The 25,368-nt window shown below is 44.6% G+C and overlaps 1 protein-coding gene across 1 annotated transcript in view; it reads right to left on the reverse strand.

Annotated features, from left to right (window-relative positions):
* Nucleotides 1-9,400: 9,400 nt before the first annotated feature.
* The window catches only part of C8B (complement C8 beta chain), a 40,750-nt gene continuing 24,782 nt past the window's right edge, over nt 9,401-25,368 (reverse strand). The window contains exons 9-12 of the mRNA XM_024571258.4: nt 23,499-23,662; nt 14,820-14,973; nt 12,455-12,523; nt 9,401-10,300 (exon numbers count right to left, since the gene is read on the reverse strand). Of these exons, the coding sequence (XP_024427026.3) occupies nt 10,149-10,300; nt 12,455-12,523; nt 14,820-14,973; nt 23,499-23,662 (539 nt within the window). The 3' untranslated portion in view covers nt 9,401-10,148. The remainder of the gene's footprint in view (nt 10,301-12,454; nt 12,524-14,819; nt 14,974-23,498; nt 23,663-25,368) is intronic.

Below are 25,368 nucleotides of genomic sequence, written 5' to 3' on the forward strand. Positions count from 1 at the left end.
TTGAGTTGGGAGGGACCCAACAAGCATCTACACAGGAAGTGAGGCACTGAGCTCAAGAGACAGTTCAAAGGTGGGGTCCATATTGGTCAGGCTCCCAGACTGGAGCACAGATTGGACGGGCTGACCGATAATGATCAGTGCACCTTCCCTGACACACCTGGCCGCCTCAGTATCCCACAGCATCCCAGTCATGCCTTGTGTTGCACCGACTTCTTGGTTTACCCATCCACTTCTTCTCCAGACTGTGAGCTCGCTAACGGCAGACGTTGGATTCCCAGTCAGTACAAGGAACATCTGTTGACTGATTTTATATATATATAAAATTTCATATAATTTTATATAAATATAAAATTTCCCCCATCCTTCCAGAATAGTCAGTCTTTTTAGTGTAATAATAAGGCTTATATAGACATGATACAATTAGAAGGGGTTTTAGGGACACAGGAAACTAATTGCTGAGTTAATGATGCTCAAATATGTGGCCCACAAAGTGCCCAGGGAGGCCAGGTGAGAGAGAGACTGGTCTTTTCGTCTATATTTTATATACGGAATGGCGTTTGACCCAGATCTTGAATGAGGCAAAGAGGGAGGAGACCTTTAAGGTAGAAATTCAGCATGTGACAAAGTTTGAAGGTAAGAGAGGATACTGGGGGTGTGTGTAGGTGTGGGTGTTGGGAATGGGGAGTGGGGAAGATGGTGAATGTAAATAAAATGATATAAAATATTTAAAACAATGCCTGTCTCATACTACATTATTGGCATCACCCTTAATATTATTGTTACTATTATTAACTAAAACTTATAGGTTAAAAGTTTATTTCTGAGCTCTTCAGATAGTTTCTATCTGAAAGCAGGGGGGGGAAAAAGAAGACTCCCTTATTGCTTCTCATCCTGTCTTTAATTTACTTTTTAAGTTAATTTACACTAATAATTTATTTCCATTCATTATTTACTGGGGAGTGGTAGTTACATGCTGGAGTGTGATGGGAGGCCAGACTGACCAGGCCAACTGGGCAATTTACCGAGGACATTCAAGCTTGATGCAAAAGTGGTAGCTCTCAATCTTGGTTACACATCAGAATCATTGGAGAGTTTTTTATTTTAAGTGCTGTCCAGAGGTTGCACCCCAGACTAAATAAATCCAAATCTTTGGAGGTGGGAGCCAGACACCACTAGTTTTATTAAAAGCTGCTCAGGTGATTCCAACACAGCCAAGTTTGAGAAACTTTGAGAGTCGAGGAGTCATTATGTGTGGAGGGAAAGGGGGTATGTGACCAAACAAAAGGGCAGCCACAGTAAGGTTTGTCAGTGCTAATTTATCTAGACTTATAAAGGACCCCTTAGGGTTTGTTCTATGAGGCCCATTTTCCAGCTAAGAAAACTGAGTCTCAGCAAGGCTGAACCTTATGGGTCACACATCTGGCTGGCTGGCCAGGGTTTCAATGAGTACATCAAGCACATGCTCCCCTACCTTTGCTCTGTGCTGTCTACTAGTGGAGGGACTGGTAGGATGGTTGGTGTATGGGGGACAGGAGAGAGGAAGGAAACCAGAGGAAGCCCCTTAGGAGGTAAGTGCGGGAATCTAAGTGGGAGATGAGAACTTTGGGATTGAGCAATTGCCTGGATCACTTGTGAGCCAAGACTCCCTGTCACCCGAGTCAGAAAACTAAGCCCAGTGCCTGTCCTCCTCCTCTGAAGATGCGGCATCTCCCAGCAGTTTTAGAAATTAAAATACAGCAGGAGTGGTAGTTTTGGGAGCAGCAGCCCTTCACCAGATCTGCGCCTTTCCCTCTTTAAGAATGCCCAGCTCTCTCCAAGCAAAAGGCAGAATGCTCATCAGATGTGTTCTCCCTCAGGTCCTTTCAGGAGATCTATAATCTAAGGTTTTATAGGTAGTGGATGTAAAAACATGCTTTAAAGATATAATCTTCAGCTTGACAAGGCACCTTTTGAAAAGTAAATTAATGATAGAATGAAAAGCAATAAGGAAATGCGTTTTCCTCTTTTTTCCCCCTTTTGAGATAGAGGAAGATCTAAAGCATTCAGCACTCAATGAATCTTTTCTGAACTATATGCCTTTAGGGTGAAGAAAATGGACAGAGAGAAAGGGTGGGCTTCCAAAAGCACATTGCAGAGATGAGAGATGGCAGAGTGAAGCCATCAGGAGCCATGTGAGAGGAAGGGGCTTCAGTATGGGTTATCAAAGGGCACTTGTTTTCCATGAGGACTATGGAGGCTGCTCCCCCTTTACTTGGAAAAGGGTGAGCTCCTGTGCCAGGCCCAGTGCTGCGTGCTGGAGGCACAGAAATGAATCAGACATGGTCCAGGGGCCCTGGAAGAATGCTTGATCAGAGGGAGGCCTGTGAACAATGGCAGGAGGGTTTTCTACCAGCAGAAAGTCCAGGGACTGTGGGGGCAGGGAAGGCAGCCTGGAGGAGGAGAGGATAGCCAGAGGAGATGAGGAAGTGAGCAGGAGGTAGACAAGCAAAGGAAGGTGAAAGAGAGGCAGGAAGGCACAGAGGGAATAACATGTAAAAAGTCACAGAAGGTGGGAAACATGAGGAGGAGGGTTGGGAGCGGTCACTGCACACTCCTGGAATGGGCCCAGGCCATTCTCAGGCCATTCTCAGGCTGGGATAGCTGAGTCTGGACCTTGGGTTTGGTCACTGAGGGCAGCCAGTGCTTGGTCGTGGGCAGGTTCACACAGACAGATACTTTCCAGTCGTTCCCTTGTTCACATCAGATGTCCTGGTGGTTCAACACCCCATAGCCGTTGTTATAAAGCATTGTGAATTCATGAGGTTCTCTCTGACTGGACACAATGTACAGCTCCATCTTTACCTCTTTTCAGACTCTATGAGCCAATGTACCAAAAATCTATCATCCTAACATGATATACAAAGCACTGTAATGACTAGTCCTTGGCTCTCTCTCTGACTTCCTTTCCTTCCGTTGACTCTTCCCTCAGTCATGCTGCTCCAACCACTCAGGTCTTTGGCCTGTTCCTCACAAGTGCCAAGCTCTCTCATGCCTCGGGACCTTTGCACTTGCTGTCCCATCTGCCTGAAATGCTCATCCCCTAAATGAACTCACCCAGGACTCACTCCCTTATTTCATTCAAATCTCTGCTCAAATATTTATCCTCCAAAGAGTTGACCCTCATTTACTTTTCTTGTATGGCACTTATCACTACCTGAGATTATAGATTTGTTTATTTCCTCCCCACCTTTGTATGCTTCCGCCATTAATATGCAAGCTTTTTCGTGGCTAGACCCCCAGTACCTAGAATAGTGTTTGGTCTTCATAGGGTTCCAATAAATATTTGTTGAATGAATGAGCTATTTCCAATTTAGTTCCCTAAATAGGTTAGGCATTTTGTTCCCTCCAGGCTGTTGCGCATGCTACCCGGAAGCATCCCTGAATGCCAGCTCTTCCCCTTTCCTGTCCATTCACCCATAAAGCCAGCACGGATCTCTTCCATTCTCCCACACTTCCTCAGGTGATACCCCTCACATGGCTCTGTATTCCAGCATTTTACATCCTCCATCACTGTAGCCAAGTTGTCTGCCCCCCAATCCCGTGACTTCTGGCAGGCTGGATGAAGACTCCCTTTACTTTTGGAGCCCCAGCTCCTAGCATAGTGTTTGGAGCTTCCTGGTAAAAGTCTGTTGGATGCTGTTCTCTCTCTGGTCCCCCTATGCTGGACAGAGAGGCTCTGAAACAGGCTTGGCATGTGCTGTGCCAGAGTTTGCAAGAGAGAAGCCCACAGATGTTTTCACAGGACCCCTGGACCCTGCGGCCTTCCTGCTGCATCAGGGGAGAGCCCACGTCGTTCCTTGCAGCTGCACACATATGAGAGTGAGCCTGCCTTTTCCACCTTAGTGAAGGAAAGTTCATCAAATTGAGATAAAAATTCCTCATTCTTGGCTTTGGGGTTCCCCCTGCCCCCATCCCTGGGAGAGATAAAGGAAAATATGTTTCCCTTCTATATTAACAGCTTCAAATGTGAGATAAATCCTTCTGTCCTATCTATTTTTAACAAATGGACTCTGCTGTCCAGTGGCACGATACATGTCTGATGGATCTATTTATCCATTCTATTTCTTTAGTGATAGCAGCTATGAAGTTTTATCTATTATTTGTCTCTCTTCCCCACTCCCATTTTCCTAACCAAGCCCATGGAGCAAGTTGATGGATGGATGGTGTTTGGGATAAAAGGGGCCGGAATCAGATAATTTTCAGGATATGAACCAACTGGCTTATTAACCAGGAGGCCTGTCTGGCAGGAGGTAGTGGGGGATGGAGGAGTGGATACCAGGCAATGGTCAGTGATGGATGAAGGAACACTTGGGGTTGCAAGGTGTAGACGTGAGATAACTAGTGGACGTGGCCACCGATAAGGGAGCACCCAAGCCCCGGATCAGCCTCCTGCACAGAGGTGAATGTCAGACCAGCCACTTGACTGCCTTTGACAATCCTCCAACAATTCCCCACAGCAAACACAATCCTTATTTCTTTCTGTAAAATGCAATCTTATGATGCTGGGCAGGGTTAAAAAAAAAAAAAGAGGCAGACATTAGGCAGGGTTGGTTGTTGAGCACCCAAGGACAGGAAGGCAGTTGAGAACTCACCATGTGCCAGGCCCTCTGGGGTGATAGCAATCCCTGTGCACATGTTATGTCATTCAATCCTTACACTTGGGCCATTGGCAGTGTTGGCCACATTTTCTGAAGAGGACACTGAGGCACAGAGAAGACATGACTTATTGAGGACGCTCAGCTAGGAAGTGGTGGCATTGGGCCTTGGACCTTTGTCTGTCTGCCCCAAAGTCCTCCAAATGGCTCTGCTTCTCCTCTACTAAATGCCACACCAGGGGCCTTTCTCTGTCTCTTCTATGCAAGTGGGCTGGCGAGCAGGCACCAGCTGTACAATGAGCCGGGTATGCTTCTGCTGCTGTGGGAAGAGGGGCACAGTGCAGTGGCCGCCCTTGGAGGCAGGCAGTCCTGCGTGTTCCTAGCAGTCGTCTGGGGCAAATCGCTTAGTCTCTCATCACGTGTCAGAGGCAGATAAGAAGTCCTTCCTCTTGCAGGCATTGAGAGGATTAAGCTGGATTAGGTATGTGAAAGTTCTTTGTAACCATTAATGCCCTCTGCAAATATTAGTTATTATGCTGTTACATTTTCCCTTAATAACCCAGAGCTTGGGAAATAAAAGCTTTCTATGTCCTTTATTAAGACATCTCCTAAGTATTAAGCTGTTTTATGTCTTTCTTGTTCTCCTGTGTTGTAGTAGGTTTCACACGGAAATGCCTTTAAAGCAGTTTTAAATGACTATAAAAAGTCAAACAAACCAAGTATAGCCCTTACGGATGTTTTGAGAATCCCTAGAAACAATGATGCCAGTGCTATAGCTGACTGTGGTGGGCCGGCTTGGTCCCGGGCGCTCTCCTGTGTGTAGCGGTTCATGTAATGCTCCCAGAGCAGTATGCTACTGTCACCACCCCAGCTTACAGATGAGGAAACAGACGCACACATGGGTACATAACTTGCATAAGACCACAAAGCTAGTGAGACACAGAGCCAGGCCATGTTGCAAATGCAGGAGTCTGGCACCAGAGCACCCACATCTAAATGCTTTGCCCGCTACACAGCCTCTGTGATTCCAGTTCTGCCCGAGAGGCTGTGCTGTCCCTGAGGTAGCTAGGTAAGGCCACCTCTGAGTTCCTGAGTACCTCAGTATAGGAGACCTTTCTGTGTGGCATGGGCCCAGCTCCCACTCAGAAAGGCCAGTGGGGAGCAAGGTCCAGCACACAGGACCTATACCCACGGATAGGTTCTCCCGTGGGGAATCAGGCCCTCATTGCACCTAGGCCGCTCTGAGACTTGCTCTTGCTAAAACCCCCTCACCCTGAATTGAGGCAGCAAACGTCTACTACATACCTTTAAAGTAACTTCCTAAAATCTATGCTAAACCTTTCAAGGACGAGTGTAGCCAGCTTAACCACTTTTCCCTTTACATTTGAAAATATCCTTCCTTTTTTATGTAATTAGCAACATCCTCTCCTTTGTTTTCTGTAACCGCCTAAAGTGAACCTGTGCATAGTAAATGAGGATCATCCTCAATGTAATGTGCCCAGAAAAGCAATAAAAGCCTGTCCAGGCAAGGGTCAGACACTCTCCTGAGAGAGTGGCCTCGCCGTCCCTTTTTGTCCACAGGACTCAGTAGTCCGTGTGAATTTGTCCGCTGCAGCCACAACACATGGATCCCACCAGCAGGGATCTGCGTCACCTCCGTATTGGGATCTGGCCAAACATTTAAGAGAGACAACTCAGGGAGGAGCAAACCTCATGGAAAACTGATTTCACATCCAATAAACAGGGATTCTCAAAAACCTCAAGTGTCCCATCCCAACGCGCTGCTGTCAGGTTTTAGGTGGGCATTCTAGGTTTACCATAAATCTGTGATGAGAAAATGAAAGTGGAGGAAACATGTTGGAAGACAATTTTTAAAGTGAGTCTTAATCATTTCCCACCTCTGCCACATGCAGAGCAGGCCTCTTAACCTTGTTAAGCTCTGTTTCCTCCATCAACCTGTAAACGTGCTTCTCGGGTTAACTCTAGTGCCATGATTGTGGATTTTTCTGCTCTCTTCCTCTGTGAAGTTTCCCAGAAAATTTCTGATGGTCGTGAGTGGGTGTTCCCACACCCCTAAACAAGTATTATCAGCCCCCATCTGACATCAGCTTTCTGCCTCTCTTATTTGACTCTTTGTTTGCAGTGTGCCCATGAGGCTGGCTGGAGGTGCCTCCCCCAGCCACTGCCGTGTGGGTTGTCCCTATGGCATCTACATCTCAAGCTTCATGATGCCACCACCGTGTGCCAGCAATGCACAAGTTTCTCACTGTCCTAGGAAGGCTCTGTCCTCGGCTCCACTCGCATCTTTTTCCATTAGTTCGTTAATTCATGCAGCAACTATTCATTGTTGCCTCATCATCCCAGACACTGTACTGGGTGCTGGCCCTCCATGAGTGTGGCAGGTAGAGACTATCCTGCCTTCATGGACATTATATCTGAGAAGGGATAAGAGATGGTAAGTGAGTAAATTAAGATACTATGTCTGCAAAGCCTAAACATAGTGGCAAATACACTGTCATTAGGACATCTTCAATCTGGGAAACAAAATATTTCCCCATCAAGATGCTAATCCCAAAAGTCCCCAGGGAGACCTGGCGGGTATCCTAAGGGCTTTCTGTTCCAGGCACACTCTCTTCCTGTTTTTTTCAAAAAGCACCTGGGAGCAGGCCAGAGTCCTCTTCTTTAGAACAACGATGGCATTTTCCCCTGGATTGTCTGGCAGCAGGCGCTCCTTCTTCTGGCCTCCCTGCACATCCCTCCACCATCCCACCTTCATTTCCATAGTCAGCTCATTCATTGTAAGGATCGGCTTCCCTCTGAAGCTTTCTTCACGTGTCATCTGGTGACTGCATTAACATCTACCCAATCAAATGCAGATAAAGATTAAATGAGATAATGTAGGCTGAAAGACTTCATAAACTGAAAAGCACTCTCTAATTGGCAGCTATTACATAATAATTATAATAATTATTATTCCCACAGAAGTTATGTTATTAGCCAAGGTCATACAGGGAGGAAGCATAGATACAGAACACCTCTCCCCACCCCCCACAATCAAGCACATGGCAGAGCTACCAGCATTTCAGAGATTCATGCTTTTGGCTGCAAAACTCTCCCACATCTAGGTATCCTGTGCTGTGTTTGAGCTTCCAGGACCACTGCCAAGCCACTGCCTAGACTGTGCCCCATGGATACCTCAGCTCCTACACGGGCACACTGGTGCGAACTACAGTTGCTAAGGCTTTCCAAAAGCACAGTTTGCATTTATTTTGTTTAATTCTTACATTATGTTCGAGCCTCCTCCTAAATGCATTTGTTTGCAAAAAGAGCCACAAGGGGAAGTTCAGCCCACAAATAAGAATATAATTATTACACAGTTTAGCAGCGCCTGGGCGTCACCTGGGTATTCACCAGTGCTCTGCAATTCAATCGTCTCTCCTTCAAGACCTTATTTAATAGGATAAACAATTTCTGTTAAATGCAATAAATGTGAACCTAGGCTGTCATCTCCATAATCAACTCAAATTTCCCATCAGAAGCGGTGGCTGTGGCTGAGATTCAGAATTTAATTTGGCGGCGCTGGCTTCCACGTGCTGTGCTGGTGTCGGCTTCGTGGGAGCCTCCCATCCACCAAAGACAGAGCCGCTCTTCCCCATCTCTGGGGAATCTTAAAAGAAGATAGATTATAACTCAAGAAAATTATACAGCCCTGGTATAATGAAAGAGAGAAAACATTATTGGATTAGCCTGTTGAAATAACAGCAGACAGCAAAGAAATAATATTAAGTCAAAAAAGTCCCAGACCTATCAGCTCAATTGCAGGGGACAGGGGGATGCAGGAAAGCAGATAGAATCCATATGCTTGCTCCAGCAACCCCTCAGCAGTAAAATACTAGCTGCCTCTGGGGGTTGTTCAGTTCCAGATGGGTGGTTGGCCCAGAATGGGGGGTGGTAGTGCTCCATGCTTTGGTGTCATGGACGTGTTAAGGCCTTAAGCCCTAGGACTGAGCCCAACAGCAAACTCAAAGGAGATGATGTGGCAAAAACAAAACAAAACAAAACAAAAACCCAAAACAAAACAAAACAAAAAACTGGTTGAAAATGAATAGGATGAATCAATTCACCTTTCACTAACTCGTTTTTTTCTACCAATTTGATTTCAACAAATTCACATTAACTTCTGAATTCAGACTGAAAGTTCCCAAGAGACAAATAAAAATATTAAGGGATATTTTAATATCATAGACTAACAGCAATAAAGATTACATGGTCATTTGACTCAATCTAAATAGTAAAAATATTTTGTTTTTTAGTCACCTGAAGATCAACTGCCTCCTTATTCTCCTCTTCAAGTACCTCCCTCCCCCAAATGGAATTTGCACAAAAGCATGACTGAGTGAAGTAGAATGTACAGAGGTAGGAGAGGGGTTACATTGCACATTGCCCCCCAGCCAACTTGAACTTCTCCTTGACAAGTTTTCTCTTCCAGCCAACACAATCTCTCCTCTATTTTTCTCATTATTTTCTTAACTGTCTCTCATTCAGTGATCAGTTTCCCTGGCTCTTATTTCCAACTCAGGATCTTCTCTGGGTACCCACTCACACCACAGCAATTCAGCTCTGCCCCAGAACTCCTGCTTGCAACATACACAACCAACCCTTCCAGTGCTCAGCACCCAAGGGAGCCAAGGAACCAGAATCCACTCCCCTCAAGATGCATGGGTGAAGATTTGTCAATCACACACACATAAACACATACACACACGGCACTTTCTCCTAGGTTTTATTTCATAAAATATTCTTTGTTAAATGCCCAAATTTATTGAAAGAAAGGGAACATGAACATCATAATTGCAAGTTTGAAACCCTAGAACCCAAGTGCTCAGGGTTGCAGCCCAGCTCTGCCACTTCCTGACTGTGTATCCCTGGACAAGTCACTTAACTGTTCTAAGTGGCCTGTTTGACAGGGCTGATATATCACATCCATTGTATAAGGTTGCCATTAGGATGGAATGAATTAACTTACTGATGAATTAAGCGCTGTGGTTGGTCCAAAGTAATCATTCAACAAATATTAACTGCCACTGTCATTGACCGAGACAGTGTACTCCTCCAGGGAGGAGCAACTGAATATTTATTCATTGATTCATTACTGGACACCTACTCTGGGCCAGTCACTGCTAGACAGTAGGACTTTGAAGTGACTAACTCTCAGCACAGTTCCTAGCTGGTGGTACATGTGAGTAAAAGAAAACTGTAGAGATGAGCCAAGTGAGGATTACCAAAATGATTAAGCCTTTAAGGAACCTGTAATTATTGTTTAGCTCACTATGTGTTCCAATCCCTGTTCATGTTACAAATCTTTATTTTAAACATCTCGATCGGCACTGCCCTTCAGCCCTGGGCTAGCCCCAGGGGGGAGCTAGGGTGGGGCGAGCTGCCTGAGATCCTAGGGTGCAAACCCTTGCTGTGTGCAGCCCACGGCACTGTCAGCGGCTAGATGCTCTCCCTTCCTTAACAGGTGAGTGTTTCTGAAGTGGGGCCCAAGCAGGGGCTGCCCGCATTTTGAGGAGGTGGATTCATGCACTGCCTCTGTCTTGTTTTCTGTCCTCCAGAACATGGGGACCAGTTTGACCAGCAATTCCATCGCCCATCAATGGGGACATCTATAAGAAAGAAGGTCAAAGAATATTAATTAACCCTGATTACACTGTGGTGCCCTATAGGTGGGTGGGACATATAATCCAAAAGGCTTTGGGAGTCTGAATCTCTGATCTTCCTCCTCCAGTCAACTGTTCTTCTTTCAGGCCATTGTTTTCACTAAGCTCCCTTCTACCACAGGGCCTTTGCACACGCTGCCCCCCTGGCCAGAACATTCTTCCTTCCTCTATTTATGAAGTCCGTCCCATTCACCCTTCAGGTCTCAGTGTAGGTGTTCTTCCTACAGGAACACTTTCCCTGACCCCTACCTCCCTATCAATTCTTCATATTTGAAGCTCTCAGAGCATTTTGCGGCAGTTACAATTCAAACTTTAAATATATTTTTGGTACAATTCAAATAATGTTGGCCTTTATTTCTAAAGAGGAATCTCCAGGATGACAGGATCTATATCTGATTTGCTTGCCATGGAGTCCCAGCACCTAAGCTGTCATATAGGGGGCCCTTAGAGAATGTTCGTTGAATGAATAGTTTCCAGCTTAGACACTTTTCAGCTATAGGGTGCTGGATAGTTTACTTCTCAATGTATGTATTAAGTAAGAGCTATGTTGTCTGTTGTGAGCCTTGTGTATGTTAAATGACATAATAACACTGTGCTCTCTCTTCCCTCACATCTGCCTTTCCCCTAGGGATGTTCTGCTTGATGAGATTGGCAAATAATCAATTATACCCACCATGATATATCTATCATGTGTCTGGCTGAGCCTCTAACTCACAGTGTAATATTAAGTAGCAACACTACTTAATATCTCTGGGCCTCCCCATTTGTAAAATGAGAAGGCTGGAGTAGGAGTTTTCCAAGGTCTCTTCCAGCCAATAGAAATCCAATTGCACTCCTCCTGGCAGATTACTGTGTGGGACCTGGTTGAAGTGTGGGAGGAGAGGGAGTGAAGACAGCCTTGAGCATGTTGCTGGGGAGGGGAATAGTAGAGACAGTCAGGAGTCAAGATCAAAGCGTGTAGAGTCAGACCCACTGGACTTGAACCTGAGTTCCCACAGGTACTAACTGTGTGACCATGGTGCAAGTTAGTTCATGGCCCACTAAACCTCAGTTCTTCATCTTTAAAATGGGGATATCAACAGTATCTACTTTATGAGGTTGTGAGGATTAAAGGATTTAATATGTGTAAAATTTAAATTTAATATATGTAAAATACAAAATGTATAAAATGGATATAAAATTAATATATGTAAAATACAAGAGGATTTAATATTTATTTAGCTCTAAAACAAGCTAATCAATATTTATTTGGCTCTTACAATATGGTCAGCATCATTCTAGGTGCTTTATACACCTGATGAGAAACTCAAGACAACACTATGACATTCGAGTTTCCAACATCTACAGATGAGGAAACTGAGGCACAAAGAGGTGAAGTAAGTTGCTCAAGGTCACAGTTATTAAATGATAGAGATGGAATTTGAACTCAGTTGAGTTCAAGCACTCAGCAAGGTATCTGGAACACAGTAAAGTGCCTAATAAATGTTTATTGCTTCAATTTGATGTGTCATTTCCTCTTTTAATGGTATCACCAAAACTCATAGAAAGGAAAACAAAGGGAAGGAGGAGTAGTGGGTTGAGAACTCTTAGATAATAGACTGCCCAAAGAATTTGAGAGCTGGGAGGGATCTTAATGAGAGTTTAGTCTTTTGTTTGTTATTTCAACACATATCACTGAGCAGCAGCTGTGCTGGGACACGGGGACACAGAGATATAGTGGACATGATCATCCCTACTCACAGAGTCCAAAGGAGGAATTAACTAATTCTACTTGGGAAGGGGGAGGAGCTAGAAGACCTTTTACAGAACAAGACACATCTGCACTACATTTTGAGGACTGAATAGGAGTTCACTAAATTTAAAAAGAAAAAAAGGATAAGCATTTCAGAATGATGACTTGAAAATGCCTCTAGTCATCCTATGACATGAAGCACTCTCAGTTGCAAAATAATAAAATACACAACCTGGAGCCAGGACGGATCTCAAGTTTCATAGTGTCCAGCTCCCCACCAGACACCCCACCTTGCTCTTGCTCTTTTGAATTACCCTCTGAACTTCCCTAGATTTCCCTTTCCCCACCAACTTGCAAAGACTCCTTACTTTTCTGGAAGGTGATCTCACAGCCTTGGCCTTGAAATCCATTAGGACAGATGCATTCGCAGCGTGATTCTGGAAAGGCAACGCAGGGAGAATGTGAACTATAATCATGTGGCCTAAAGAACTCTTGGAGTTCGTTTCTCTACATTACTGCTTTTCCATTAGGTTAAAAGAGGGCAAACATTCAGCTGAATGGTTTGAAATAAGATGGTTCAGTGCCAAGAATACCTACTCCTTTCTTGATGGCCCTTTGCTCATAAAAGAACACATTTATTGCCATCACGGAGAATTATATGGAGTTGTTGAGGAATACCACTCATTAGCAAAAATTTGACCTAACCTTATGAGTTCAGAGTCAGAAGATACATTGACGGTCAGTGAGACCAATAGTCATTTTCACCCCAAGTAATTACCTAGCTTCTGCTTGATCATCTCTAGTAATGGGGAACTCACCACCGTGAGATGTCTCATCCTCCCTTTGGCCAGTTACTCCTTATGTTACTCTGTAACATACTGGCCTGGAGCTTCTCTCATCTGGATCACACTGCATCTCTTCACAGCTTATAACTCAGGCCCTGTCAGCATCCCAGCCCCTATCTTCATACTCTTCCCCACCTCCAGTGAACACCTCAGTTGGGTCCCAGGTTCTAGGTCCAAATGTCACACAAGGCAAGGGGGGTTTCAGCAACCCTAGATCAAACCCTTGAGCTTCTGAGCTGCTTTCCTTCCTACTGAACTGAGCCTCACGTAGGTGTCCTTGTCCTGAAGGCAGAGCTTCCCAGCCTTACACTCTCACTGTGTCTGCTTTGCTCATATCCGTCTCGTCCAACAAGTTAGACACACAGCCTCAATCTCAGCTGGGTAGCTGGGATATTTCCACACGAGAACAGGTCTTTTCTGTGTCCCCTCTGTTGAGCTTTTTCCATCCACATGGTTCGTCCTGCCCACTACAACTGGCTCCCCGGGCTGGGATGTCCTGGAACCAGTTGCTCTAGTTGTCCCATTTTGTCATCAGGCTGGACTGGGCACTTTTTCAGAGTTTTGCTAGCCTTCCATAAGAGAGCATAAGATCCCAGGCACCAGCATCTCCCAAATTTGTCCTACTCACTGCAGTGACCACAGTGTGACCCTCAAAGTAGGAATCAAATTCTAGTGGCCCATCCTTTCCACAGCTCCCCAGTACCCCAATCTGTTCACTGTGTCTCAGTCAGGAAATGCACAAATGGTTTCCTCTGCTCAGCCCAGGGCCCCTTCTTTGACCAGATTTCCTGAGTCCATCTCCACTCTTTTTTGTTACAAATCACACAGCCTCAGATGGCTCCTGTCTTCAGGTTAATGCTGCTATCACCCACTGTGCCCCTTGTGGCTGGAACCCAGGTCCCCTGACAGCCAGAGCATCATGTCTTAGCTGCCTGTGTTCTGAGTCCTTGGGAGCTAGACTAACACTTCTACCACCACTTGGTGTTTTCAGTGTAACTCTTTGGTCAAGTCCAGCTCTCCCACCAGTCCATAAGCTCAGCGAAATCCTTGGTCCTCTCTGCCATGGATTCAGCTGTAGAACAGCTTCTCAGCCCTGACTCTACAGTGGAAGCATCTGGTAGTCTTTTCAAAAGCTAATCCCAATGATTCACTCTGGGCAGAGGCCCCTGGCTTTGTGTTTGTGAAAAGCTTCCTGGGCGATTCTCATGGGCAGCCTGGGCTGGGATCAGCTACCTTAGAGAAACGGGGTGCCCTCAGCCATGAGCTGCACCTGAGTGCAGGGGTTTCCTGCTTCTAACCCAGGAGAGGTGGGGCCTCTGTCAATCTTGAGTCACACCCAGGCTGCAGGTTCGAACTACCTGGAGAGGGTTTCACCATCCTGATGCAGGGCCCTTCCCCAGAGATACTTACACCATGATCCAGGTTGGGGCCGAGCACCAGCAGTTCTGAAGGTCCCAGGCATGGCATACCTCACTTTATTGCACTTCACAGGTGTTGTGGTTTTTTACAGATGGAAGGCAAGACTCTCCACCAGCAAAAAGATTAAGGCTTGCTTTATCGCGATACCCACTTTATTATGGTGGTTCTGTAACCAAACCTACCATACACTGAATCCAAGGCATGCCTGTAGTTTGAATGCTGAGTTAGCTTGAAGAAGCTCAGCTTTAAGTGGCTCCCAATGACCATGGGGCCCTTTTCCCCCTTTGAGACAATGAAAAGAACTTCATGATGGATCCTGTGGCCTGAGGCAGAGGACCAGGGATTAACCTAGAAACTCTCCTTGAGCTACTCGGGAGGGTATGTGGCTTTGATAACCTGTTCTGGCCCTAGAAGCAGCCCCTCCAGATGAAGGCGTCCACAGGGGACACCAGCTGCCTGGAAGCGGTACCTTTCAGGACAGGGACTCCATTCCCATGGCAGGGAGCACAGACGCAGGAGCTGACTTCTCTCTGGAACTCCTCCAGGGCCCGCTTCATGTTCTGCTTCACTGTGCTGGAGTAGGCAAAGTCTGCGGAGGTCACCAGTTCATACAGAGGCTCTGCCTGGGAAGGGAGGGAAGGCATTTAGGTCAACAGAAAACAGTCATTAAATAGAAGTGTAAAGCAAGGCTCTGCAGGAATGGCAAAGGGTTAGTGCATGCATGGAGACCAAAAGTGGATTCATCTGGAAATGGATAAATGACACAGCATGTAGATACGCTCATTCAAGTTCAAGTCAACCAGCACTTACTGAATACTTCCTCAGTGCTGGGAACTCAGCACAAGTAAGGAATAAAATAAAATCCCCACTCGCAAGAAACTCAGAATCTAGAGATAGAGACTAACGTGCTAACAGATACTTATAGCACGGTGGTGACAGGTAACAGTGGAAACTTGTAATGGATAGAGAGGAGCAGGTGGTTAATCTGTCTGAGGTGAGGGAGGCAGTGATTTTCAAACAGCTCTTTGAAAGTCTTAAAGGAACATCAACCTAGCATCACTCTACCCCCCAAATCTATCAAAAGCATTCACATCATGCAAGAGCCACCATCAGAAAGTCTTTCCTGAGCTCCAAAGCGCACAGAACACCTTCCCACCAGGAAATGCTCAGGACACTCTATACTGCTCCTCTGATACAACTTCTTGTTGCTCCCTGGTGGTGGTTACATTTTCCATGTGTCAAAATCTCAATCTATCTCTCTCTCTTCTTCTTCTCCTTCTTTATCTTCTCTAGTTAGATTGTAAACTGGTGAAGATCAGGGCCACAACTGCTCAGTTCTGTCTCTAGCATCCATCCCTGAGCGCAGTGAGGACCACTGATAAAGTGGATAGATGCATTGAATGGGGATTGAAGACCTCATCATCAGGGCAGTAGCAGCAGGCACGGAGGAGTGGACAGAAGAACCACAGAAGCAGGAGGAGTGATGCTGGTTGCTCAGAGGGCACGGTAGTGTTTGAGAACTGGAAGCCACCAATGGAACTGGAGGTGTTTGTAGGTCAGGAAAACCCAGCAAAGCCCCAAAAGGTAGTTAAAAATGTTCATTCTCTTGGCTCTAGTTTCAGCTCCAAGGCCAGGTTCCTCTCCAGATTTTGTTAGTGATCCTGCTCTAATCCAGCCCTGGAGAGTTTAGGGTCTGTCTAAATACAGGCAATCATGCCTAATAGAAGCCTCCAGTGAGAAGAAAATTGCTTCCATTTCTTAATGCATCTGATGCTGACCTTCACCCCAGTGTGCAGAGAAAGGCCCCTTGGTGGTCCCATTGTCTCACTGTTTTGTGGTCAATGAATTGATCCAGAGGCTGTTTGCAGAAGCTTCCAGCCTGCTGGCCCACACAGAGGGGGGCACAGAGGATCCGGAGGCAAGGGGGTGGGTTTGCTATACACCAATGATGAGCTCTTCCAACAGTCAGCTTTCCCTACGGACTAGCCCGAAAGGCTGCTTTTAAGCACCCAGGCATCGTCCTACCAGCACTACCAGCATTGCTCCAGGAGGGAGCACGAGTCAGCGGCAGAACTGGAATACCCTCCATGGACACTGTGTGCCAGGAGCTGTGCAAGCAGCCCACAACTACAACCCACTTCTCTTTCAGGAGGTGGCGTCATCAGTCCTGTCTTTAGGTGAGGGGAAATAACTTGCACAAAGTCAAATAACTCCTGAAATAGCATTTGTTGTTCCTACTAGTTCATGATGATTACTGACAAAAATGGCTCTAATAGTTCTATTTCTAACCTCTATGCCAGCATACTCCAAATTTTGCAGATTATGGCAGAATTCTGAGCAGCAACTCAAAACTTCACAGCTTCCTTTTTAAATTAAATTAATATGACTCATCTGTCTGTTCTTTGGTTTGCTGGCCCTCTTTTCCTGTCTCTCTTTTCTCTTCTGTTTTCTTCCTCCCTCTCTCCCACCTTTCTTCCCTTTTTTTTTCCTTCCCATCTCTTCTCTAAATACACAGTCCCAACTACTCACATTGATTATTGGGTCCTTAGCACACCTGCCTTACCAAAATTTTATTTATCATATTTCTGCAAAGAGATGATGGGTGCTATCTATTAAAGACCATGCAATTCTCTATAATGGACCCTGGTGATTGACATTTTAAATAATAACAAATACTTATTGCCATAGCTAGCATTTATTAGGTGCTGAACTAAATACTTTATGTACATTATTTAACTTAATCTCCACAACAATCTTATGAGTCAGGTGGTCCTCTGTATTCCCATTTTACAGATGAAAAGACAAAGGCACAGAAAAGTTAAATAGATTGACCGGAGCCACACAGTAGTGGGAAAGAACTTGAACTGTTACCATTGCGGTCTATTTCCTTTCAGTGCATCTGTTTTGGATTGGTAGATGGACAAATACTGTAGCAACACCAAGTTGGTGGCCTAAGACAAATATAGTTTTGGATTCCACTTTTTTCACTCCACATTGTATTATGAGCATTAAGTGATTTTTTGTGGCTACTTGGTATCCTATGGTATGGGTGAATTAGAACGTGTTCAACTTTGGCCCTGTTATTAAATCTTTAGGTTGTTTCCTTTTTTCTTTTGCTATAATAAATCACATAAAACAAGGCATGTTTTATACACATGTCTTTACCAACTTTAACAAGTCCTTCTTTAGGTGATTCTGCATTTAGGGTTGCTAAATCAAAAGCTATAGCTTTTTTAAATGTCTGAGGTATGTATGGTTAAATTCTTTTCCTGAAGGGCTGTAACGATTCATAGTCCCAGTTCATTTTATGAAAGTGCCCATCTCATCGCTCTCTATTGACATTAAGTCTTACAGATTTTTAATAACTGTCGTTTGATATGTAAAACAATATTGCTTTGTTACTTTAATGTTTAATTCCTAGAAAAGTTGAAAAATTTGCAAATTTATTCATCTCCTGAGTTCTTCTGGCTGTTGCCTATCTCTTTGAGATGTGCCTTTCTTATAAATTGCATCATTCCTTTCACGGCTAGAATTTCACATGTGGTAAAATTATTTTGTAGGTGTGCAACCTGCCATTTAATCACATTCACGGTTTTCTGATTTAAAATTCAGAACTTATTTTTGAGGGTGATGTCATCAGTCCCATCAGTCCACGCCCAACATCATCTGCCCAGGACAGGCTAACACGACTTCTGTGTGTTAAACGTTCTCTTGGTCAGAGTAATTCGCTTTTAGAGAATCTTTGACTAAGCTGCTTTAGAAAGTTTTGGCAGCTGTTATCACTGTTTACCGAATACAGCAGCTTCTTTTCTTTCTGGACAGGTGGCAGGGCTGCAATTCCCTGACATCCTTAAGGGCAGCTTTGTAATGTGAGTTGTCTGGAGCCACGAAAAGTGAGCAGAGGGAGTGACCCTTTCAGACTGAAGCTGTTGGAGCAGAGTAAGGTGACTTCCTATTTCCTTACCTCTGCCAGCGATCTTGGGAGCACATGCCCAGGTAAAGCCTTCATCACCTGGATCCCTGAGTGATGGTGGGAAAGCCCCCTGGCCAGTATACTTTTGAACATGTCACGGAGGTTTGGGGGTTGTTTCACTGCAGCATAACCGAGGCTGTCCTTGCATCTCTGTGGGCACCATTTGCTACTGTATTTTTTCCTTCTACCCTGGACAATGCCCACACTCCACACAATGGCTTCCATCAGCCTGGATCTCAGACCACAGCCTAGCTGCTCTGACTACTCCGGAAATATGCGTGGATGATGGACTTGGTGATTAGGGTTGCTGGTTAAATACAGAATTCCCAGTTAAAATTGAATTTCAGATCAACAACAAATACTTTTTTTTAGTGTAAGTATATCCAGTGAAATACTGTGGAGATGCTTATATTAAAAAATTATTCCTGAGGACTTCTGGCCAAGATGGAGGCATAGGTAGACATACTGTGCCTCCTTACACAACCAAAAGAAGGACAACAACAATTTAAAAACAAAAAACAACCAGAACTGACAGAAAATCGAACTGAATGGCAGTCCGACAACCAAGGAGATTAAGAAGAAACATTCATCCAGACCTGTAGGAGGGGCAGAGACAGGCAGAGACGGGCTGAGAGGACTCACGGCAAGGCGGTGCTAGCGGACCCAGTGATTGTGGAGCGGGGTGGGCAAAGCTGCAGCAGCTGGTGGACTGGGTGACAGACTGCACAACCCAGGGCTCCAGCTCAGGGAAATAAAGCCTCAAACCACTGATTGAAAACACCTGTGGGGGGTTGAGGTGGCAGCGGGAGAAACTACCAGCCTCACAGGAGAGTTCGTTGGAGAGACCCACAGGGTCCTAGAATGTCCACAAACCCACCCACTCGGGAAGAAGCACTAGAAGGGCCCACTTTGCTTTTGGGTAGTGGAGGGAGTGATTGAAATCCGGCAGAGAGTGGAGCAAGTGCCATTGCTCCCTCTCGGCCCCTCCCCCACATACAGCCTCACAGTGCAGCGACCAGCGTTACCCCGCCCTGGTGAATACCTAAGGCTCCGCCCCTTTATGTAACAGGCACGCCAAGACCAAAAAAAAAAAAAAAAAAAAAAGGCCCAAATTAAAGAACAGATCAGAGCTCCAGAAAAAATACAACTAAGCAATGAAGAGCCAACCTATCAGATGCACAGTTCAAAATACTGGTAATCAGGAAGCTCACAGAATTGGTTGAATTTGGTCACAAATTAGGTGAAAAAATGAAGGCTATGCTAAGAGAAACAAAGGAAAATGTACAGGGAACCAATAGTGATGGGAAGGAAACTCGGACTCAAATCAACAATGCAGACCAGAAGGAAGAAAGAAATATCCAACCAGAAAAGAATGAAGAAACAAGAATTCAAAAAAATGAGGAGAGGCTTAGGAAACTCCAGGATGACTTTAAACATTCCAACATCTGAATTATAGGGGTACCAGAAGGAGAAGAGGAAGAGCAAAAAAATTGAAAACTTATTTGAACAAATAATGAAGGAAAACTTCCCTAATCTGGCAAAGGAAATAGACTTCCAGGAAGTCCAGGAAGCTCAGAGAATCCCAAAGAAGCTGGACCCAAGGAGGAACACACCAAGGCACTTCATAATTACATTACCCAAGATTAAAGATAAGGAGAGAATCTTAGAAGCAGCAAGAGAAAAGGACACAGTTACCTACAAAGGACTTCCCATAAGACTGTCAGCTGATTTCTCAAAAGAGACCTTACAGGCAAGAAGGGGCTGGAAAGAAGTATCCCAACTCACAAAAGGCAAGGACCTACGTCCAAGATTGCTCTGTCCAGCAAAACTATCATTTAGAATGGAAGGGCAGATAAAGTGCTTCTCAGATAAGGTCAAGTTAAAGGAGTTCATCATCACCAAGCCCTTGTTATATGAAATGTTAAAGGGATTTATCTAAGAAAAAGAAGATAAAAAATATGAACAGTAAAAAGGACAGCAAACTCAGTTATTAACAACCACACCTAAAACAAAAACAAAAGCAAACTAAGCAAACAACTAGAACAGGAACAGACCACAGAAATGGAGATCACATGGAGGGTTATCAAAGGGGGAGTGGGAGGGGGAGAGAGGGGGAGAAAGGTACAGAGAATAAGTAGCATAAATGGTAGGTAGAAAATACACAGGGGGAGGGTAAGAATAGTATAGGAAATGTAGAAGCCAAAGAATTTATAAGTATGACCCATGGACATGAACTATAGGGGGGAATGTGGGAGGGAGGGGGTATGCAGGATGGAGTGGAGTGAAGGGGGGGAATGGGACAACTGTAACAGCATAATCAACAAAATATATTTAAAAAATTATTCCTTATTAGTCTGAAATTCAAATTTAATCTGACATCCTGCATTTGCTAAATTTGGCTACCCCTTACACACTTCCTTTAATATCTCAAAATGTCTTTGGGATTTCTCAGCCATTAAGGATCATTCAATGCACCAGAAGCTTTTCCCTTCCAGACCTCATGGTTGTCACTCCATTATCTTCAGGCATTTAGTATTGAAGAAAATTCTAAGACCAGTATGACTTTTATTTTTATAGGATATATTTGTTGCTAAAAGTAAAAAAAAAAAAAAAATCACCAGAATGTGTTTCAGTACAGTTTTTTTCCCCCAGTACTTTTGCCTAATTTTCAACAAGCTGTTCATTTTGCACTGTCAGCTCAGGGAAATTTCCCTCATTATGTGTTTGATTAATGCATCTTCACACTTAATCTTGTCTCCTTCTCAGGAAGAAGTTCCTGAGTTTTAGATTGTAACTCTGTACTCCCTGTCCATCATATTTCTTTCATGTAATTGTTTTAATCTGGTTGTCTTGTGCTCCTACATTCTAAGAACCTTTTTATAGCACCTTCCACATCACTGGCTCAATTTTCTGCAGTGTCAATTCTGTTCTTTATAGTTTCCCAGGTAGGTTTTAATTCTGCTATTGTGAGTTTGGTTTCCTATATTCAGCTACGTCCCTTTTCGCCTGATTCATGTCTAAACATCTCAGCTCCTATTTTTTATTTCATACATTCCTCGTGTTCTTGAATTTTGTTATAATCACAAAGCAAATGCATTTTAAATTAACTTGTTTTTCTATATTTTAGACATATGCTTGTCTGTTGCATGTTGAATGTCATGTCAATCTTTTGTGCTCAGAACTTTCTTTATATGTCTATTGCTTTCTCTTAACTCTCCTGTAAACAAAGAGACCTCTCTCTGTGCCTAAAGTTCACCAGTGAACAGTGGGAATAGGGCACTTCTGTGGCTCTCTTCCCCGCCAGCCTGTCTCCTACAGGAATCCTGTCTCAGATCATGGTCTTCAACACTGGTCTTGGCCAACACTTGTGTCTAGGAATTGGTTATGTAGTGGGCTCTGCTGTCCTGGGAAGCAATCACTGTTCTAGCTACCTGGTCAGCTGACTCTGCAGAGGAGAATTAGTCAGAGATCATGTGGAGCCATTTGCAGGTTTCTCTTGCCAGAAACTGCATGAAGGAGTGGGATGCCCAGAATGGATGTTTCCAGCTCAGGTTAGGAACGTACAGAGGAAGTGCCTAAAACCCTTCAACAATCCTGCCTCCCCCGTTCCTGAAAACATCTCTGATTCTGCAATCTCTTCCCCTCTTTCAGCCCACATAGGCCTGCAGAGCCCTACACTGATCGTGGGTAAGACTTTCCACTCCATGCCTTGTGTGCTGAGAAGCCTCAGGAAAGTGCTACACTTCTGTGGTTCTTTGCAGGCCTGTTTGAGACCCTTAGCATGCAAACACGGCCTCCATACCCCACATCCCATATCACACCGTATGCTTGGCACTTGGCATTCCCAATGCCCAGGCTGGCATATCCGGCCTATTCAGACAGGTAATCAGGACAACCCATTAACTCTCGATTTTGAATAAAAGGTTCAGGTAAGAGAAAACTAAAGTGTAAATGCCAGGATTCTATTTTTCCTTGAACTCTGTTCTCTCCTATGCCCATATATGATACCAACCCATGTCACCGTACCATCAGCCAACCCTACATTTCTCTGGAGCTGCCTGCAATTCTGTCCTTCTCAGTGCTTGCCTACATGTCACTACTGAACAAGTGGCAGAGGAGAGCATTTGAATGGCAGCCTTCTTGTTCTGCAGACACTATGCATCTGACATACAAATAAAGACCCTGTGGGAAATTGCCAGGGTTGGGAAGCGCAGAGCGTCCCGTCAGAGCGCTGGCCCCTCAGCTCCCCTCCTTCGCTGCAAGAATAAATCTCCAGAGGCTGGAGGCTGGACGCTCAATGACTGTACAGATGACGGTGAGAAGAGGACGGTGTAAGATATGACATGGACACCCTCCTGAAGGCCCCACAGGCAAGGACCTACCGCTGCTGATGTGTATGACAGTCCTGTTCCAGCAAATGTCTTTTTAGCTTAAGTTTGTAAAACCGCTCTTGTTTGGGTGACAGGTGGTTGGGATCATTATTTTTTAAAAGTCTGGAGGGGAGGGAAAAGGTGCAAGTCTCGGGTCTGGACCTATCAGAGACCCCCAAGCCACAGAGGGGTGCAACCTCTGTGACCTTAGCTTTTGTCAGCCACAAAATGGAGATAAGTACTCTTAATCGGAAGATAAGACTGTTAGAGCCCCTGGCCGAGTGTCATGGATACGTGCCCCAAAGATGTGAGGGATCACCGTGAGGTTTTATCCTGCCCTTTAAGACAGTTGTGCCTGGATGTGTCTTAATGTTCAGCACAGACTGTGTTTCTCATCCTTGCACGTCCCTCTATTTTCCTCCAGCGCCGTAGTTCCTACCACATTGCAGGAACACAGCAACTATTTGTTGATTGCCTGAATGCATATTTAAATGAACAAATAAGTGAATGAGTAATTCTCTGATGAAATGACAACAATATTAACAAGGCTGGAATAGAAGCTGATGGTTCATTTTCTTTAGCAATTTGGGGGCCCAAGGGGGAGGGAGGCAGGATTTTCTAACCGGTGCCGAGCAGTATATGGTAATCAGTTCATTCCAGATGTATTTTCCACTATAAGGTATGCATCTTGTGATTAGGGGCTGGGGTTTATTGAGCTCTGTATCCTACACTCTGGCTCACAGTAGCCCCTCATGGCTGTTTTCTGAATAGAGGGAGGATGGGTAGAGCTGCTGCCAAGCTGTACCTTGATTTTGATGATGTCTGGGTTGTACTGCACTGCGTCTCCCCACTCCTGCATCAGGTCTGCCGTCGGCAGGTCCTTGTATGCCAGGGCGGTGATGTACTCACTTGCTCCTCCTCGCACTCGGACCACCAAATCCATCACCACGCTGTTTTTCTTGTTTCTGTCTGATATGGACACAGAGACCTGGAATGTCAGAGAATCTACTTTTGCACCTTAGAATTTACTGCAACCCAGCTAACAACCTGGTTACCACGATGTTCACTGAGCTTGCCCTGGAGAAGTGGGTAGACAAGACACATCCCTGCCAGCAAGAGAGGCACACTGCAAGGGGCAAAAGGCAGCTCAACCAATCATATGCAATGCAAGTTGGGGACAGAACAAGAGAGATATTTATTTTGAGCATCTATGAATGCCAGTCACTAAGTTAGTCAATGGAAGATAGTTACCAGATAGATAGATAGGTAGATTAACAGCTCAGGTATTTAAAGAGATTAGCAGACAGTTGATAGACAGATACATACCTGCGTACATATATACATTCCTATGGCTAAGTTGATAGATCATAGTTAGGTAAATAAATTGGTAAATAGATAGATACATAAATCCATCTATACATAGGGATAGATTCATAGATCATAGATAGGTAAATAGATTGGTAGATAGATTGTTGATCATTCACGTGTCAGTCACATCTAAGTGTTGTACATGTATTCACTCAATCTTCACTATGACACAGAAAGTATGTAATTCTTACTTAGCAGAGGAGAAGTCTCAGGCACTTGTGTGAAGGAATTTATGCAGATAGCTCTGCCCAAGCTCTAAGCTATATTGCTTCTTTGTGTGGGATGGCAAAGCTGGGAAAAATCTGTAAAGACTGGGCTCTGCAGGGCATAGATACCTATGAAGGAGTGATCTCTATAGACTGATTATTATTTTGATTTTTCTTGGAGTTTCCCAGAAAGCCCTCAATCACATCAGTGAGTCATTCCCATTCTAATTGGTCTACGTGGCCAAGGTCAAGACATCTACTTCTACTTTTGTGAAGCAACTACTCAGCTCTGAGCCTGCAACAGCTGAGCATCATGCGAAGGAGCCTTGCATACTGCTGGTGGGGGTGTAAACTGGTACAACCATTTTAGAAAATAGCTTGGCACTATCCAGTCTAGAAAAAGAACATACTTGACAACCCAGCAATTCCAGTCCTAGGTGTAGTCCCTGGAGAGACACTTGCACAGGTGGACCCGATGCCTGAGTGAGAATGGTCATAGCAGCATTGGTTCTAAGTGTGTGAGATGGCAAAATACCCAAACTTAACAGTAGGATGGACAAGGTACTGTATTCAAACAATAAAGTACTATGCAGTGATGGCAATGAACTAGTTATAATTATACACAAACACATGATGTTGAATGAAAAAAAAACCCCAAAGAACTGAAAAGACTACATTCCATCCATACACGGTCCAAAGACAAGCAAACTGAGCCATACTGGTCAGTGATACATACAGGAGGTGAAACTATTAAGAAAGGAAGAGCATGGTTAACACAGGAGTCAGGATGCTGTTATCTTGGAAAGGAAGAAAGGGGTTGTGATTGGTGAGGGTTTCTGGAGTGCTGAGCAATGTTCTTTCTAGTGACTTGGATGGGGGGTTGCTCTACAAGTGGTCTTTAAAGAGCACCTGAATTTAATGTATGCCTCCATATGTAGGATGCATCTTCCAACCCAGCTGCACCGAAATGAACCAATAAATGTCAACTAAACATCAGCCACAGTGTGAGAGATTGTTGTAGATGAGCGGTTAATTTTTGTTTTGTTTTGGCTGTGGAACTTTTTTCACATAAGCTTAGTAAATACAGCAGATGAAGGAGAG

Source organism: Desmodus rotundus, chromosome 3 (genome assembly GCF_022682495.2).
Source record: "Desmodus rotundus isolate HL8 chromosome 3, HLdesRot8A.1, whole genome shotgun sequence".
In the NCBI taxonomy this organism is placed as follows: domain Eukaryota; kingdom Metazoa; phylum Chordata; class Mammalia; order Chiroptera; family Phyllostomidae; genus Desmodus; species Desmodus rotundus.